Source organism: Lactuca virosa, chromosome 5, assembly GCF_052849685.1.
Source record: "Lactuca virosa cultivar CGN04683 chromosome 5, Lactuca_virosa_CGN04683_v6, whole genome shotgun sequence".
Classification (NCBI taxonomy): domain Eukaryota; kingdom Viridiplantae; phylum Streptophyta; class Magnoliopsida; order Asterales; family Asteraceae; genus Lactuca; species Lactuca virosa.
In genome coordinates, this window is record NC_136430.1 from 237,907,917 (window position 1) to 237,923,946 (window position 16,030).

At 31.9% G+C, this 16,030-nt stretch overlaps 2 protein-coding genes and 2 long non-coding RNA genes across 23 annotated transcripts; all 4 read left to right on the forward strand.

Annotated features, from left to right (window-relative positions):
- The first annotated feature begins 445 nt into the window (after positions 1–445).
- Positions 446–2,241, forward strand: LOC145116510 (uncharacterized). Its single transcript, XR_013712128.1, has 3 exons — positions 446–873; positions 1,759–1,899; positions 1,994–2,241. It is a non-coding gene; the product is annotated as an uncharacterized LOC145116510 (long non-coding RNA).
- A 1,148-nt stretch (positions 2,242–3,389) lies between these two features.
- Positions 3,390–3,809, forward strand: LOC145112517 (S-protein homolog 5-like). The gene has a single exon (XM_079048673.1). It carries the CDS (start codon positions 3,390–3,392, stop codon positions 3,807–3,809), a length of 420 nt encoding a protein of 139 aa, XP_078904799.1.
- Positions 3,810–8,370: 4,561 nt separating this feature from the next.
- On the forward strand, positions 8,371–10,530 carry LOC145117361 (uncharacterized). Of its 20 annotated transcripts, none has more exons than XM_079053657.1 (5): positions 8,371–9,188; positions 9,273–9,357; positions 9,533–9,590; positions 9,793–9,829; positions 9,921–10,530. In XM_079053657.1, exons 1-5 carry the CDS (start codon positions 9,078–9,080, stop codon positions 9,981–9,983), a joined length of 354 nt encoding a protein of 117 aa, XP_078909783.1. In that variant the 5' UTR covers positions 8,371–9,077; the 3' UTR covers positions 9,984–10,530. The 20 variants fall into 20 exon arrangements, 5 of the variants coding, with proteins under 5 accessions (XP_078909783.1, XP_078909780.1, XP_078909781.1 ...); XM_079053654.1 differs by having other exon boundaries at positions 8,371–8,748; positions 8,842–9,357; XM_079053655.1 differs by having other exon boundaries at positions 8,371–8,748; positions 8,939–9,357.
- Positions 10,531–14,214: 3,684 nt separating this feature from the next.
- Positions 14,215–15,246, forward strand: LOC145116112 (uncharacterized). The gene is made up of 2 exons (XR_013711876.1): positions 14,215–14,725; positions 14,822–15,246. It is a non-coding gene; the product is annotated as an uncharacterized LOC145116112 (long non-coding RNA).
- The last annotated feature ends 784 nt before the right edge of the window (positions 15,247–16,030 follow it).

A 16,030-nucleotide genomic window follows, 5' to 3' on the forward strand; every position in this document is an offset into this window, starting at 1 on the left:
TATGGTGAGAAGACTCACCTCGCTCTGCAGAAGCTTCTCGCATGAGTTCCTTAGCTGTTGCCGCGCCAACTTCCCGAGTTGTCACTACCATTCAATATACCCAATTAGCAATTGGGTCCCATACCATAATCCTTAATCCATGCATGGGGTAAAATGACCATTCTACCCCTGGCCCAGTAATTCAATGTTTAATGGTAAAAAAATGAAAAACCATAGTTGTTTTTTCATTTTTGTAACATTAAAAGCTGTTTTTTACGTTATATCTTTAGCATATATTAAATAAATCATTTTTGTGTCGCTAACTTTTTTTGACATTAAAGAAATAGTAGTGCCTATTGTTTTTTTATTTTATTTAATTATAATTTCAATAATTTTGTTATGAATTCAATATCTTGGTTTATTATTTTAAATAAAGGCTTCATAATCTTAAGCACACGCACATTACATCTCTTTCCTCTTTCGTGACTTCGTCCCTAAACTTTTCGATTCCCGCTTCTCCCTTTCTCCCGCTCCCATCAAAATCACACAAAACCCTAACCTCTGCCTCCATCGACGTTACCGTTGACGGCTATCTCTCACTCAACGCCGCCTTGCCTCATCGAAGACGTGGCCTACAAATCTATATGTGCTCTCTGGAAGGCTCCCAGATCTCATCCATGGACGACCCAAGCTATGTCCTCGAGACAACCGACTCCTTTTGTCTACAGTCCTCACTTCACCGCTCTCTTATATCAATTTTTAGTTTTCTCCGTTTGATATTTATCCGATTTCCTCTCATAGAGTCACGGTGATACATAGATTTAGTCACCGGTGGTGAGTCAAATCCCGACCGCCAACACCGCCTGAGCGTTTTCCAACTCTTCAGCCTTCAAGGTATTTCTATTTCCATGATTCTCTCTTAGTCTAATGTTGTGTTTGTAATTTCAGTAGTTTGTAATTTCTCTAATTTGTTTTTTCTATGCTCTTCATTAGACATGTCGCATAGGGTAAATCTCTCGACTCTATCTCTCGGTATCTGCCCTAGTTGTTGTTTAATTTTTATCATTCATGTGTGAGTTCATTGTTTTTGTTGTATGAATCTGCTCCATCTATCCCCAAATCGGACATGATGCATAGAGCAAAACTTTGGAGTTGATAAGAAATACAACCTAATCTAAAGTAGTCAAAAGGGGCATCTTACATCTATTCTCAAAATTTCAAAAGGTAAAACTCATATAACATAAACCGTTGATAGAAACTTCAAAGCCCTTTTTTATACTCGAATTTTAACTCATAAAAGTATCCTCTCCATCAGGGGTGTGCCTTGGAGGAAAATAATAAAGTAATTTACCTCTAATATACTCATGTCTTCAAGTCAAGTAAAGCCAATACAAAAAAGTTAATGTAATATTGGCACTACATACCGAGCTTGTTTTGCACACTTGAAATAATTAATACTTCCCTCAAACCTCTATTCCACCAAAAGAACAACTTGATTAGCCACCACCTATTCGCTAAACATCTATTCAACCATAAGAACAACTTGTTTGTATTTGACAAATTGTAGAAGTGATATTGTTTATGGTTGCTAAAATGTTAAAGTGATATGAATAGAGTTTGGTTAAATTGTTAAATTGATATGGTGATGGATCGATAAATTGTTAAAGTGGCATGTTTAGTTGTTGAATTGTTAAAGTGGTATGTTTACTTTTTGTTATATGAATGTTGGGTATTTATTAAGTTGTTAAACTAATCAGGTGATCTGCAAGTGAATTTCAGGTAGCTACTTAAGACTGCTAGAAAAAAGCAGCAGAGGCTGTTAGAAAGGCCGTATGTGTATTTCCAGGCAAGTTTGACATGTCGATGTGTGACCATTCGCCTCAATGGATCCTTTGAGAGCTAGGTTATGAGTTGTGCAATGTAAGTGAGTTTAAGACATTTTCTTTTATTTTATTATATTTATTGACTTATTTTTTATCATAGATAAGAACTTGTATTTTTTTATTAAACATAGATGGAATGGTGTTGCTTGGAGTAGGAGGTCTCAGAGTGGAAGCATTAATCGTAGCTCCATTGTGGAATCGTAGCCTGTAGTGCGTCAAGCACCTACGCCAAAACATGTGCAAGAACTATGGAAGAAATCAATACAAAGCCATGAGGAAAACAATATTTTATGGTTGTAGTTATTGTATTTAAAACTTTTTAGATTGATGTTACAAAATTACTCTTTGTTTATTATATTAGATCTTTTGGTATTAGTTATTGGATTTCTTGTAAATTTTAAATATATTTTTTTTTATAAATATGTCATGTTACCCACAGATTATCCACGGAATAATCCACAAAAAAAAGGTCGTGGATAAGCCGTGGGTATCCGTCTGTGGTTAAAGTGTGGGTAACCATTTGTGGATAATATGTGGGTATATTTGTGGGTAACATATCTGTGGTAAATCCGTGGGTCACATGTCTGTGGTAAAGCCGTGGGTAACTTTTATGTGGATAATCCGTGGGTAAATTTGTGGGTACGATTTTTGTGGTAAATATGTGGGTAACCTATCTGTGGGTAGTTTCCGTGTGTAATATGTGGGAAAATATTACCCACGAGCTTTCACCCACGAATTTGTGTTTGTGGAAAATCCGTGGATAAAGCCTATTACCCACAAATTACCCACGGATTAGGCTGTGGGTGAAGGTTTGTTTTGTTGTAGTGAATATTTGTAAAAGAGAAAAAACAACTAACCATATCTGATTATATATTTTATTCTTAAGTATTCAATGCATACATAATTACAGATGCCAATTGCCAAACATGGGGATATTAAGGATAATGAATTAATGACACATAACTGAAATGGAGTATTATGTCTATAATTTTCAAAATCCACAAGCCCGTAAAGAGGGACTGAGGGAGTCCGAGTCTCCAAGAGTTAAAATTTAATAAAAGTAAATAAATAAATAAATTCACGTAATTGATTTTCATGGAATGTATAGATTTCAGGATGTAACAATTAGATGAAAGACTATTATGTTATTCGGTTAAATATCATTAGGGAATATGTCTAAGTTATTTAATTACCTTGTTTTACCAAAGTGATTACTAATTTCCATCATTGATCAAAATTAAATTTATAATAATTATGTACAAATTTATATTAGAGGTAATCTCAAAATGGATCAAATTTAAATTTATACTAAAGATGACGATCTACCTTTCTTCAAGTTCTCCTTTCAAGTTTCCAAGGGAAGATGCTTATTAGCTTATTTTTTGTTAAATAGTGATGAAATCTACCTACAAGGCAAAGCAATAACATTCATGCAGGAGTAACTGATATTGATCTTCAAGGATTCATATACACATATAAATAGAGAAAGCTTGTGTGCATGGAATATAGAGAAAACTATTGAGAAACATGAGGTCTTCTACAATGCTTAACTTGCTCATCTTTGTCATCTTAACATGCCCAATTGCTACAATAGCGATTTCATGTCCGTTCACTACAAAATGGAATGTTAGCGTTATTAGTGGTGTCCCTAACAATCTTGTTGTTCACATCAAATCAGGAGATGATGATCTTGGGAATCATACTATTCCATTCGTTGGAGATTACAGTTGGTCTTTTTGTGAAAAGGTTGGTGGTCACACTCTTTTTTATGGTTACTTCTGGTGGGGTTCAAAAATTCAGAGCTTAGATTTGTTTGACGAAGCCATTTCAAAAAAATGCTATTTTAATGTGGGTACCGAACATTGTTACTGGTTTGTAACACCTAAAGGGTTTTATGTAAATGCACACCCAAGTGGAGGTGGGGAGTTCATTAAACATTGGGATTAAAAACAAGTATATATGTCATGTTTTTCCTATTGTAGCTTGAAATAATATATGATGCAACTTGATTGACCACATTAGGATGCTATATACGTGTTCATTTCTCTTGTCACTACATATGCACATGTTTATAATACTGCTTTATTTGTTACAATTTACCAACACAAGTTCTTTATAACGAATGTTTGAATAGTTTAAAAAAAAACTCTAAAACACATAGTTTCTTCTCTTTTCCACATGAAAATATTACAAAAAAAAATGTGAGAAAAACTAAACGACTAAACAACCAATCAGGAAGTTATGCCAAAAACAAGAGAAGATACAGCCTGTGAAGGAGGTAAAACAGAGTTGATTAATGATTAGTTTCATTACATAAAAGAAAAATAGAAAATAAAATATGTAGTAGTTGTAGGAAGCTAGAATAGGGGGCTGTGCGCACTCTCTTCTACATTGAAAAGAGGGATAATGACTTAAAAGGGTAATATATAATTTGATTTGTACACATTTAGTCACTGACTTTTTTTTTTCTTTCACATTTGCCCCTTTAACTTGTTAAACTGTACATATTTAGTCCTTATGACCAGCTACTCCAGGTTAGCCGGTAAAAATGACTTAATAGGGTAATATATTTCTCACTTTGTACACATTTAATCCTTAATATTTTTGTACACATTTAGTCCTTAATATTTCTTTTTGTTGCAAAATAAGTCATTTTTGTTTTTGTACTCATTCAGTACTTATGAATAGTTTATTTAGGTTTTTCTCGCGACATCTTATGTGGGATAGCCATATGGTGGTGGGATAGGTTGAGGTGGTCCTGCTATAGGCTATAGGCCAAGATACCTAGTGCGGGTCGGCTGTAAGCCGTAGGCACGGAGGCTCGAGAAGAGCGATTGGGTTAAGGCGTCATGCTGACAAACCCTAGGTATTCCAGTCCGATGACTGATTGGACCTGTTGCATGTTGGCATTCCAGTCCGATGACCAATTAGGCCAAGATATTCCAATATGATGAGTGTGGGCCCGTTATGCATTATAATACGTTTGTTGTATCGGGTATTTTGGGGGAAACTCACTAAACTTTGTACTTACTCGGTTGTTTATGTTTTCAGGTTCTATCGTTGATCGTGGGAAGGAGAAGGCATGACTGTACACACTCATTAACAGTATTGAGGATTCCGCGTTTCTTATATTACTCATCAACAACCTCACACACTTCATCAATGATTGTCCCACATTCATAAGTACTGAATGAGTACGAAAACAAAAATGACTTATTTTGAAACAAAAAAATATTAAGGACTAAATGTGTACAAAATGAGAAATATATATTACCCTATTAATTCATTTTTCCCGGCTAACCTGGAGTAACCGGTCATAAGGACTGAATGTGTACAGTTTAACAAGTTGAAGGGGTAAATGTGGACGAAAAAAAAACTCAGTGACCAAATGTGTACAAATCGAAAAATATATTACCCTTTTAAGTCATTATCCCTTGAAAAGATTAAGTGATAGCGCACGGTGAGTTACTTTACTGCATAATCATATCATATTTGTTAATATATTAACATTGAATTTATTATATATGCATGATTAATGTTAACTAGTGGAATCATATCATATCATAGCCACATTCATATTTTGCGTCCTATACAACAGAAAAAGTAATACAACAGGTTAGATTTTTTATACATACTATTAGACAATATATGTGTTTTTTTAATATTAGATCTGGAATCTCTTCATCTTCTATGCATGTGTTTGTGTGTGTATTTTTTTGTTGTGTTTCATTAAATAGCACGTTTATTAGCTATTATTAAAACACTGATATAATGAAATACTAAAACCCTAACGTTTTAAGCCCAAACTATATCGCAATTTATGGTTTTATCCAATGTTTTCTTTACATGAATACATGAAGTTTTCTTATAAGAATTTTATTTTCTGCATTTGTAACTATAATTCCGAAAACGCCCCTGTTCTGTAACTTATGTTTCTGCCATAGTTTCCAGCACTTAAACGATACCTGCATGATAAATTGTTATTCTAGTTTCAGGTGTCATTAGCTAAGTCCCCCAACCTATTTTTGATAAGTTTTTTTCCGAAAATGCCCTTCTACCCTTTTGATAAGTTTTTTCCAGTAAATTCAGTGTTTTTGGTGTATACAAACAAAATCACTGATTTCAACAATTTAACAAATTAAACGCAATCAATTTTGTAATTTACCTAATTTGTTTATATGTTTGATGCATTTGTTCTTACTTTATAAGAAAAACCAAAAGTGCATTGCTATTTATGGTTTTATTCAATGTATTGGTTACAAATGCATCAAATATCGTGTGTCATTTGTCATATGCGTTACACTTTCTTAAGTAATCATTTATGTAATCATATCCAATCAACTCTAAAGATTGAAGCTTGTGAAGTTGACTGAAAGTGGTTATGCTAAGTCAAGTGAGACAAAAGTGGCGTCGAGGGTGGTTTCACTTAAAAAAAGGGAATGGAGATTGTGTGAAAAAATCATCGCATCTACATACACTTTTGGGTTATATGGAAGCAATTCACGTAAAGGTTGAACTGACAGGTTTTTTATGAATTCCAAGATGTGACCATGTGATCGTTTCTAATATTTCACCTGTGGTTCCATAATGAAAGCTGAGTTTTCTGGATTCAATTTTTTGATCTTGACTATGTTTCTTTCTTTTCCTGTCAATTTCAATCCTCTCGTTTGATCATAATCAAGATAACAATGATGATGATGATCTAAAACACGATAAGAAGTTAACAACTCTTGGTCTTTATGTGAATTTTATGTATATTAACATGAAACTTGATAGGAGAGACATAAATTGTGTAGCTAAGCATAAGTAATCTGTGAATGGAAAAGCGTAAAATAGTAAAACATCAAAGATATCGAAAAAATAAAATAAGAATCAAGATAAAAAAAAATCACCAATAGGCTTCATGTGAAAGTGTGTCTTTCTTAACTTTTTAACCACATTTGAACATAACTAAAATTGGAAATTGTCACATATAAGTTGACGATAATAACCAACGAAAGATGAAATAAATCGATGATTTATTCACTCAGTGACATCATCCAATGCCTACCATTATGAAGTATTCGAACTAGCCATAGAATGTTTGTCCAATATTAAAGTGAAACTAAAATTACGTTAAATTGCCTTGATAGTTCGTTAGTGTGCAGTAAGTTAAATGGAACGCAATATTCCATTTACATAATATTCTGGAAGAATCGAATAGAATTGGAATTGAAGATTCCATTCCATGGCAGGTTTGGTTGTGAAATGGAACGCAATACTTCAATTCCTTTGAAATCCTTATACTTCATCAATGGGCTTCACTTTCACCATTTCGTCCAAGTTTGGAAGGAATTCAATTCCTTTACTTCACTTATTTTGTCAAACAACCAAACTACCTCATTATACGTATCAAAAAATATGAAGTTAATTTATTTCATAATACCGATTCCAATTCCTTTAGTCAAACATAGTGATAATCACATACCTAAATGGTTGTTTGACATTCAGGTTCCCATATGAACCGAATTCTCTGTTCTTCAAATATCTCCAGTGAAATCAAAATTCATATGTGTCCACACATCATTAAAAAAATATATGAATCCCACATATCACAACATTTATGAGAATAAAACAACAAATAAAAGGTAAAAGAAATTGACCGAAATGACGATAGTTAGCAAACCTAAAGAACTATGTGTTGACCGTTAATCAAGAGTTGTCGACGGTGTGTGGGTGGTCTAAGAAAGAAAAGAAACACCTTTGTAGCAGGTGTTGGTAGAGTTAGAAAACTTGGTCACAATTGATTTCCATTGTACGTTTTTGTTACCTAAGTGTGTCAAGTGAGAGGAAGAAGAAACATTGTATCACCAGGAAACAAAAGTTGGCGCCATCTAGTGCTCGAATGGTTCTATCAGCCAGTTTCAAGTCAAGACCTCTGAGCAGTTGTTCCATTATTTGAAGGGATACAGAAGGGGCGATTAGTATGAATCATGGATTTGAAGATCGGCGGTGGCGTGATTGCTGATCGGTGATGGCGATGGAAAGAAAGTTTCATCAACTTCAGAGATGCAATTAAACAACCGATAGTGGAACGCAGTCATAGCACCAATTTAGGGTTCGACAGTAAAATTATGGGGTAATCAAAGTACACCGTACTTACATGGAATAGGTTTTTCAATGATAAAACTACAATTTAAAGAATTTAAGGAAAGACGCTGAGAAAGTGGGATTCGTCCACGATCGAAAGAGATACATCCGTTGGTTTTAGGGTGTATCGATCGAAATAGAGAAAGAGACATTTGATTGGAAGCATAGGAGGTGAGAGCAGGCAAGCGATCAGTATTGGCAGGGACTAAATTTGCCAATCTCTAAAACTTTTATGGCTAAATTCTGTAAAGACATAAACATCACTATTCCTCAAGCTCTAGTGAATATATATATATATATATATATATATATATATATATATATATATATATATATATATATATATATATATATATATATATATATTTAACATCCTTAATTCGCGTAATTTGAGTTTTAAAATCCCTTAAAAAGGTACGCTATCAATCTCACACCCTTAAACCTAAGTTAATCTCGCATCCTTCAACACCGCCTTCCTCGGCCACCATCGCACCAGCCACTAGCACTGCCATCTACCATCGGCTCCCTATTTAACCTTGAATCAACCTTGACCTAAACATTATCCTCAAATCCGGTGACCTAAACATCATCCAGTTTCTTCCTGTGTGGACAATATCCATCATCACCAGTAGCACCCCTGCCGACGACCTTCACGATTTCAGGGGTTTGTAGAGAGAGGGTTACAAATCGGGGGTTTAGGAAGGTGATAATTATTCTTCATAAATGAAATATGTAAAGTTATGCTACTCTACTACTGGTGAGTTTTTCATATCCTCTTCACCTTCTTGAACGTGTTTGTTCTTCTGATTCTTGTATGTTGCTTGACTTTGATGGTGATGCTTTTTTTCAGTTCTATTGTATTATTCTATACCGATGTTGTTTCATTGTATGAGCAATTTCAATAATTTGTATTGAACCGAAATGGTGCTTCCCGATTTTCCTGAAAGTTTTCACAGGTAATTCCGTAATGGTGAAATGATTGAATAAAGCGGGTCAATGGTGAAGATGATGGCTAAAAACCGGCTCAGAATGCTCTCCGCTTATTTGGGTCAAAAGAATATCTTTAGGAGTCGGGTTTGAAACACTATGCTAAGCTTCGATCCCCAGCACTCTTCACTCTTCAGTTGTGTCAATTATGTCTCCCCTACAATACGAACTATGCCAAACTCATCATCTTCTTTTTCCTCTTTTCCGGAGGTAAGAATTTCAATCAGATTTTCTCTTTTTGTTCTGTCTCTTATTCTCTTACCTTATTTTCACATCCAACATTGTTTTTTTAAGTTTTGTACGTATTTCTGTCAATGGTTGTGGTTCTCCAAGATCTACATATTCAGTTATAAAATCCATAAAGAAAGTATTTCAAGAAGTACGTCCATTTGCCTTTCCCTTTCACCCACTTCTTGTGATTATAAGCTGTTGTAAACAGGTTTTTCAATTTTGAACACGTGGTTTTATTTTTGTGTAATGATCTGGTTTAATCTTTTAATTTACATCTTTTATTCTACATTTTTTTCTCATTTTTTGTGTGAAATTTGTGTTAGGCTTTTTACCAGGTGGTAGAGTTAGGGCTCCAAGTAAAATACCAAAAATCAACGACAGGTAGCTTTTAACTTTGAATCTACTGATCTTGACTGTACCATGAATGAATGTGAATGGAATTTAAACAATGCTTTTGATAGAAACTGTGATTGTGAACTTTGATTGGCCTTTGATTTGTTCAAGTAACTCTAAATTTATCGATCTTGGAAGCTTTTACTGATCTTGGTATGCTTTTAAAGAAAACTATGATTTTGTTTTACAGTGAACTTGATGAAAGAACTATAGATTCAAGAGAAATGGTAGTATCTTGAACTTGATCACTAAAAATTGATTGACAAATTGTAAACATGATCCAATAACGTTTGGATCTAAATTCTGATCTTTTGATAGCTGTTAGAAACAGCTTTGTCATTTGCAGGTTTAAAACGAGAAATAAAAAATAACAGAAAATGAGAAGTTGATCGAGGTTTAAAAGAAAGGAGTTAAAGGACGTTAGAGAAAATGACTTGAAATCCAACTTTTAACCAATTGTGGGGAGTTTCTGATTCATGAATTTGATAGTTTTATACCTTTATATGCATGTCAGGTCAATGAGCACTATTCTGAATTTGCATATGTTTCTGGTTGTTTACAACAGGTCAAACAAGACTTAAAGTTCAAAGAAAGTTTTAAATCCATCCAAGTTGATTTTTTTTTGTTTCCTAGAATGATGATGGATAAATGGAATCTAGAAATGTGGTTCTTTGATCTCCCAGCTTTTCAGTCATAAAGTTTTACATATGTACTTTCTGTATCAAGATTCTTGACATGGTTTAGAGATTTTGAATGTTACCAAGCTTTTTTATATCATAAAGCTTGACTTAGGGTTGGTATAATATTATTGTAATTAATATATTTATTTTTAGAGTATTCATAACATAGATGAAGATTTTCCTGATTTAGAAAGATACAAATGTAAAATTTGATAACGAGGCAATTGACTTTCTTTATTTATGCTGTACCATATCTCTTTTTACTGTTCAGTTTATCCCTTTTGAAAGAAGTAATTTTTATTTGATTCTTATTGTATATAATCATTTATTTCTTTTAATAAATGATAATTACTAATAATGAAACATTCATATATTAAAAAATTTGTATACATTAAAAATTAGATACATTGGTTCATAGAAAGTGGTCTGACTGAAAACGTGGACTCAATCAAGTGGTAAAATTAGTGTCAAAGCTAGAAAAAAGCATGGTTAATAAAATCTTACATGATCATTAAATGCTTTTTTAGTTAAAAATATGTTTTCATATGTAAAACTGGTAACTTAAAAAAAAATTAAAAATTTGAAATAACCTAAATAAAACAAGTTGAATAAGTTGAATTTTGTATTCCCAAGTTAATTTTAAAAATTGTATTATACTATTAGTGATTTAGTGTTTAAGTATTTATAAGAGGTTTTAATCATTTTATTATATTTTGTAGGATATAAAACCATTATAAAATAATAATACATGTTAATATACGTCAGTGTTACTGATTTTTATGTCAGTGATTATTATTATTATTATTATTATTATTATTATTTAATGAGAATACACAAAATTTGTCAAAAAAAAAAAAATTATGTTTAGAGCTAAACAATATACTATTTTCTCAGATTATATACAATGTTTTAATAATTTTGCCTTGAAATAAAATGTTGTAATAAATTATAATTGTCATATAAAAATAATACAAATATATTAACAATTACTATGAAACCTATCCAACAAGTCATGAAAACAACACAAGCAAAAAATAATTCCAATGGACGAAAATATGTTATGACAATAAATACATGAAGAAATGTTTTTGAAAGTCTTTAAATTTGTGAAAACATTATGATTTTGTTCCTACCATGATTTTAGGTTTGTTAATGTCTAAATTTTATCAATTTTTTTCCCTTAAGTTTATAAATTTACTAAAAAGATTCTTAAGATTCCAAATCTTTTATGCTTTTACCCGAATAATGTTCTCCAAATTTGACATGAAAGTCTTTAACTTTTATAAGCTTTATCGGTTTCGTCGCTTAAAACTTACTATTAGGGTTTAGGGTTTAGAGGCATCAAGAACAAAAGCTAATAGTTCTTCGAAACAATCTGAAAGCAAATCAAAATTAGAAGCCACACCACCTATTTAAGAATGGTTAATTTAAATCAGTTTCGGTTAATTTTTCGGTCATTATACTCACTTAAACTAATTGTATTTAGTTGTTCATGTTAATAAGAAAAATGATCCCAATCAGAAGGTTTTTTTGTAACATGTATACAAAGAAAATTAATTGTAGAATAGAAATTATCTGCTGACCGGTAAAATAAACTATTCGTTAACCGTTGAAAAGAAAATGATCACTGGATGTCGAATTTTTAACCAGAAAAAGTACTACTCGCCGAAATAAACTATCCCGTGCCGCCGCATCGCACGGGTATCCTACTAGTATATATATATATGAAGGGTTATTTGGAAAAAAAAAAACCCTAAAAATGCATAAAAAAAATACTTAGAGATCACAAAACATTTTTTTGACATTTTTTATGAAAAAATCGCAGGTTTTTAAAGAAATTTTCAGCGAATTTTAATAAAAAGCTGCGATTTTTTATTAAAAAAAATTCAAAAAAAAGTTTTGTGATCTTTAAGTATTTTTTTTATGCATTTTTATGATTTTTGGGGTTTTTTTAGGGTTTTTTGTTTTCCATAGAACCTAAACCTATATATATATATATATATATATATATATATATATATATATATATATATATATATATATATATATATATATATATATATATATATAGGAGTAGGATAAAATGAGAACACCTAAAAGGTTGAGAACGCGAGAACAGATCATAACCTTCTAAATAATTAGATCTAGGGCTATTAATAATCGGGTCATTTATGTAAATTATAAAACTGACGGGTTAAATATATAACTTTGAAATGGTGATAAGGGTATAATAGGAAATCCAAATAATACAAATAAATGGCAATTTCTATAATTTAGGTATGATATTAAATTGGATCGTTGTTTCTCTCAATTTCAATACATACTAAACCCTAATCTATTTGATTTTTTTATTACCGGCCGCACACCCCCATCTTTTTCACATTATGCCGCCATTGCCATCGATGTTCATATCTCACCACCGCCTGCCTTCATCCTTTTTTTCCAGCCTTCATCATTGATCGGAGGAGAATAGATTTTGAAACAAAAAAAGAAGCAGGAAAACAATCACCACCATTGTTGTGCGCCGTCATCATCACTCGCTGCCACTACCACTGGCCACCTTTGAACAACCACCACCACCCAAGACGTATCCGTTCACCTCCGCCGCACCTATGGTTTGCCTTCTCCACCTCCCCGATCGATCTTCAAAATCATCACCGAATTCCCCTTTGTTCTTGATGCTTAAATCTTAGTTTTGACAAAGTTTCGTCATGTGAATAAGTTGCAGATTGGATTCACGGTAATCAGATTCACGTTCTTGATGCTTAAATCGTAGTTTTGACAAGCGCCCCAGAAAGTCTCCCCGGTTCGCCACTTTCATTTTAACTTGCCTTGTTCTTCATTTTTCTAGGTGAATTGCAGACCATTATTCTTCATTTACACATCAACCCTATATTTCTTTGTTTAAATTCATCTCATACCAACCCTTATAATTGATGGAAGAGATAGCCATACGAAGCTGTAATCAGATTCAAAGTAAAAAAGTTATGCACAGAAGCTGTTTGATGAAATGTGTGAGAGAGGTATTCATTTGTGAATACCAGGGTATTCATTTTGTTAATAGAAATGTATTCATTTGCGAATAGCAGTGAGATCATGTGTGAATGAGTGTATTTAGTTATGATTAGAGGTATTCTTTTATTCATTTGTGAAGCATGGTATTCATTTGTTAATAGCAATGTATTCGTTTGTGAATAGCAGTGTAATCACGTGTGAATGTGTGTATTTATTTATGAATAGAGATATTCTTTTATGAAGAAATGATAATTTTTACACTCATTTTATTTCAGTTTATTAAAAAAAAGAATTTGATTAATTATAAATTGATGTGCATTCATTTATGATTGGAGTAGTATCAGGTTTTTTGAAAAAAAAATCATTTATGAATACAAATGTAATGATTTCGGGTTTGATTTCTAGTAATTTTTTGAAAAAAAAAAACATGAAATCGGAGAATTTTTATTTTGAAGAAAAAAATTTTAATTTTTTTTTTTAGTTTTAAATTTTTTCTTGATAAAAATGTTTTCTATATTCTATTAATATGAAAAGTAAAAAATCAAATATTTCTTTCTTTTTTGGTAACTGATCCTAAATTTAAGGGAATCTGATTGATTTTTTTTTATTTTAATTTAATTAAAATATACAATTATTAATATGCCCTTATATATTGATTGGTCCAGATTTGTTCTCGCGTTCTCAACCTTTTAGGTGTTCTCATTTGATCATTCCCATATATATATATATATATATATATATATATATATATATATATATATATATATATATATATATAAAGAAACATATATGCCTAACTCATTTTCATCACCATCATTTTGAAAATCTGGATAAGGGGTAAAGGTAAATCCGATTATTAATTAACTAATTAAATTAAAATTAATGTCTATAATTTTGGTAAGTGGCATTATAGTGAATCCAATATTTATGGTATTGATATGTTATTCCTGCTTCGTCAAATTCATATGCCGCCAGGGTCTCTATTCATAGGCTCGAGAATCTCTCTCTCATCTCCTTATTCTGTCACAACCAGAGTAGTAGAACCATCCCAGACCACCAATGAACAACCAGATTTGAGAATCGTAGAATAATGGTTGTTAAAAGTGCTTGGTGAAAAAACAATTCCCTCTGGCGTGAAATTTCTAAGGTTCGAAAAACCCTCTGATGGAAAAATCTCATATAATTTGAAACCCTAGCACGGTATTTTTAAACTTGCTCCCGTCGTCGTTTTCTTCAATTCATCATTTCGTCTACTTTTATTTCTTCATCAGCAAAAAAAGAGACAATTCTTCCTCCGATTGTAGGTATGTATAACAAAAGAACACCCTGCCATCATTAAAATCAATGGAATCGATATCATAGATGGATGACAGACAAGAACAGTCCCTTCCAAATTTCGATTTCTAATGTTTCTGGTCACTTTATGTGGTATGTTTCATTCAATCCATACTCTTAGTCACATACTGATCATCTTTTTTTAATGCTTAATTATTAATATTGTGAAAATCGGCTATGTACTTACAGTTTGATTGAAGGTGTATCGTGGATGGATTCTGGGTTTGTTTGGCTGTGGGTTTTGGTGTTGGTGTCAATTTCTTTTGAATATGTTTTGATTTATGTTTCTTTCACAGTTTCAAATTCTTTTTGAGTGTGTTGTTTGATTTTCGTATGTATGATATATATCGTTCTTTAGTATTTTTTGTTAAATTGATAACTGTTGAAATATAGGATGTGAACATGTGCAGCAATAGAATAAAAGAAAAATGGTCCAGATCAGTGGTGTAAGTTTTAGGAATAAGGGGATCAAAAGTTGATGGGGTCTCACCTTAGTGGTGAGCCAATGGGCTGCCATTTTGGTGTGAAAGCTAGTAGGGTGTTTGATGAGGAAATGTACACTTCATTACTTTATTTAATAAAATAATGTGTAGTCTTTTTCATGTTTGATCAAATTAGGAGTCTATGAATATAATTGAAGGAAACTGATATTCTTTATTTCTAATTATCAATAATTATAGTATTATATATTAGTATGAGTAGGCTTTAGAAATGATATTTTTGGTTTAAGACTCAAGGTAAATTTTTCTGTCGTTATTTTGATTCTTGAGAGCAAAATGTGTAACAAGATATTGGTGTCGTTTGGAGATCTGAACACAAACAAGGACACATAGGGTACGTTGCAGTTTTCTAGAATTTGGTGGTTGCCTTTCATGTGTGGGATGGATAGTTTTATCGATTTATTTAAGGATGCACACTCGGAAAAAGGACATTCTTTCAAGAATTGGCCATGTATTCTTTCAAGAATGAAGCATCTAGTAGAATGTTCATTATTTTTATTTAATTTTTTCAAATTTTCAGAAATATTCAATGACTATAGTGTATTCTGTAAAAAATGTAGCTTATATTTTTTTGTAATTCTGTCAAGAACGAAACTTATTCTAATAACAATGTCAAGAATATTTAATTTTTTTTAAAAAACGTTTCTTTTAGAATGTTTGTGTTCTTTTGAAAAAAAAATCTAATTTTTAAAAATATGGATTTGATTATATTTGTTTCCTAAAATAAGGATAGACAAAATGTCCATATTACCCCTCAAACAGAATTGAAATTGAAATTTCTAAAAAAAAAATTAATAATAAATGCAATCGTATTCTTTCAAAAATGATTTTATTTTTCATTGATCCAATGGCTAGGATTTAGTTACACAATTGATGTGAGTTAGATTTTAATCCAGCC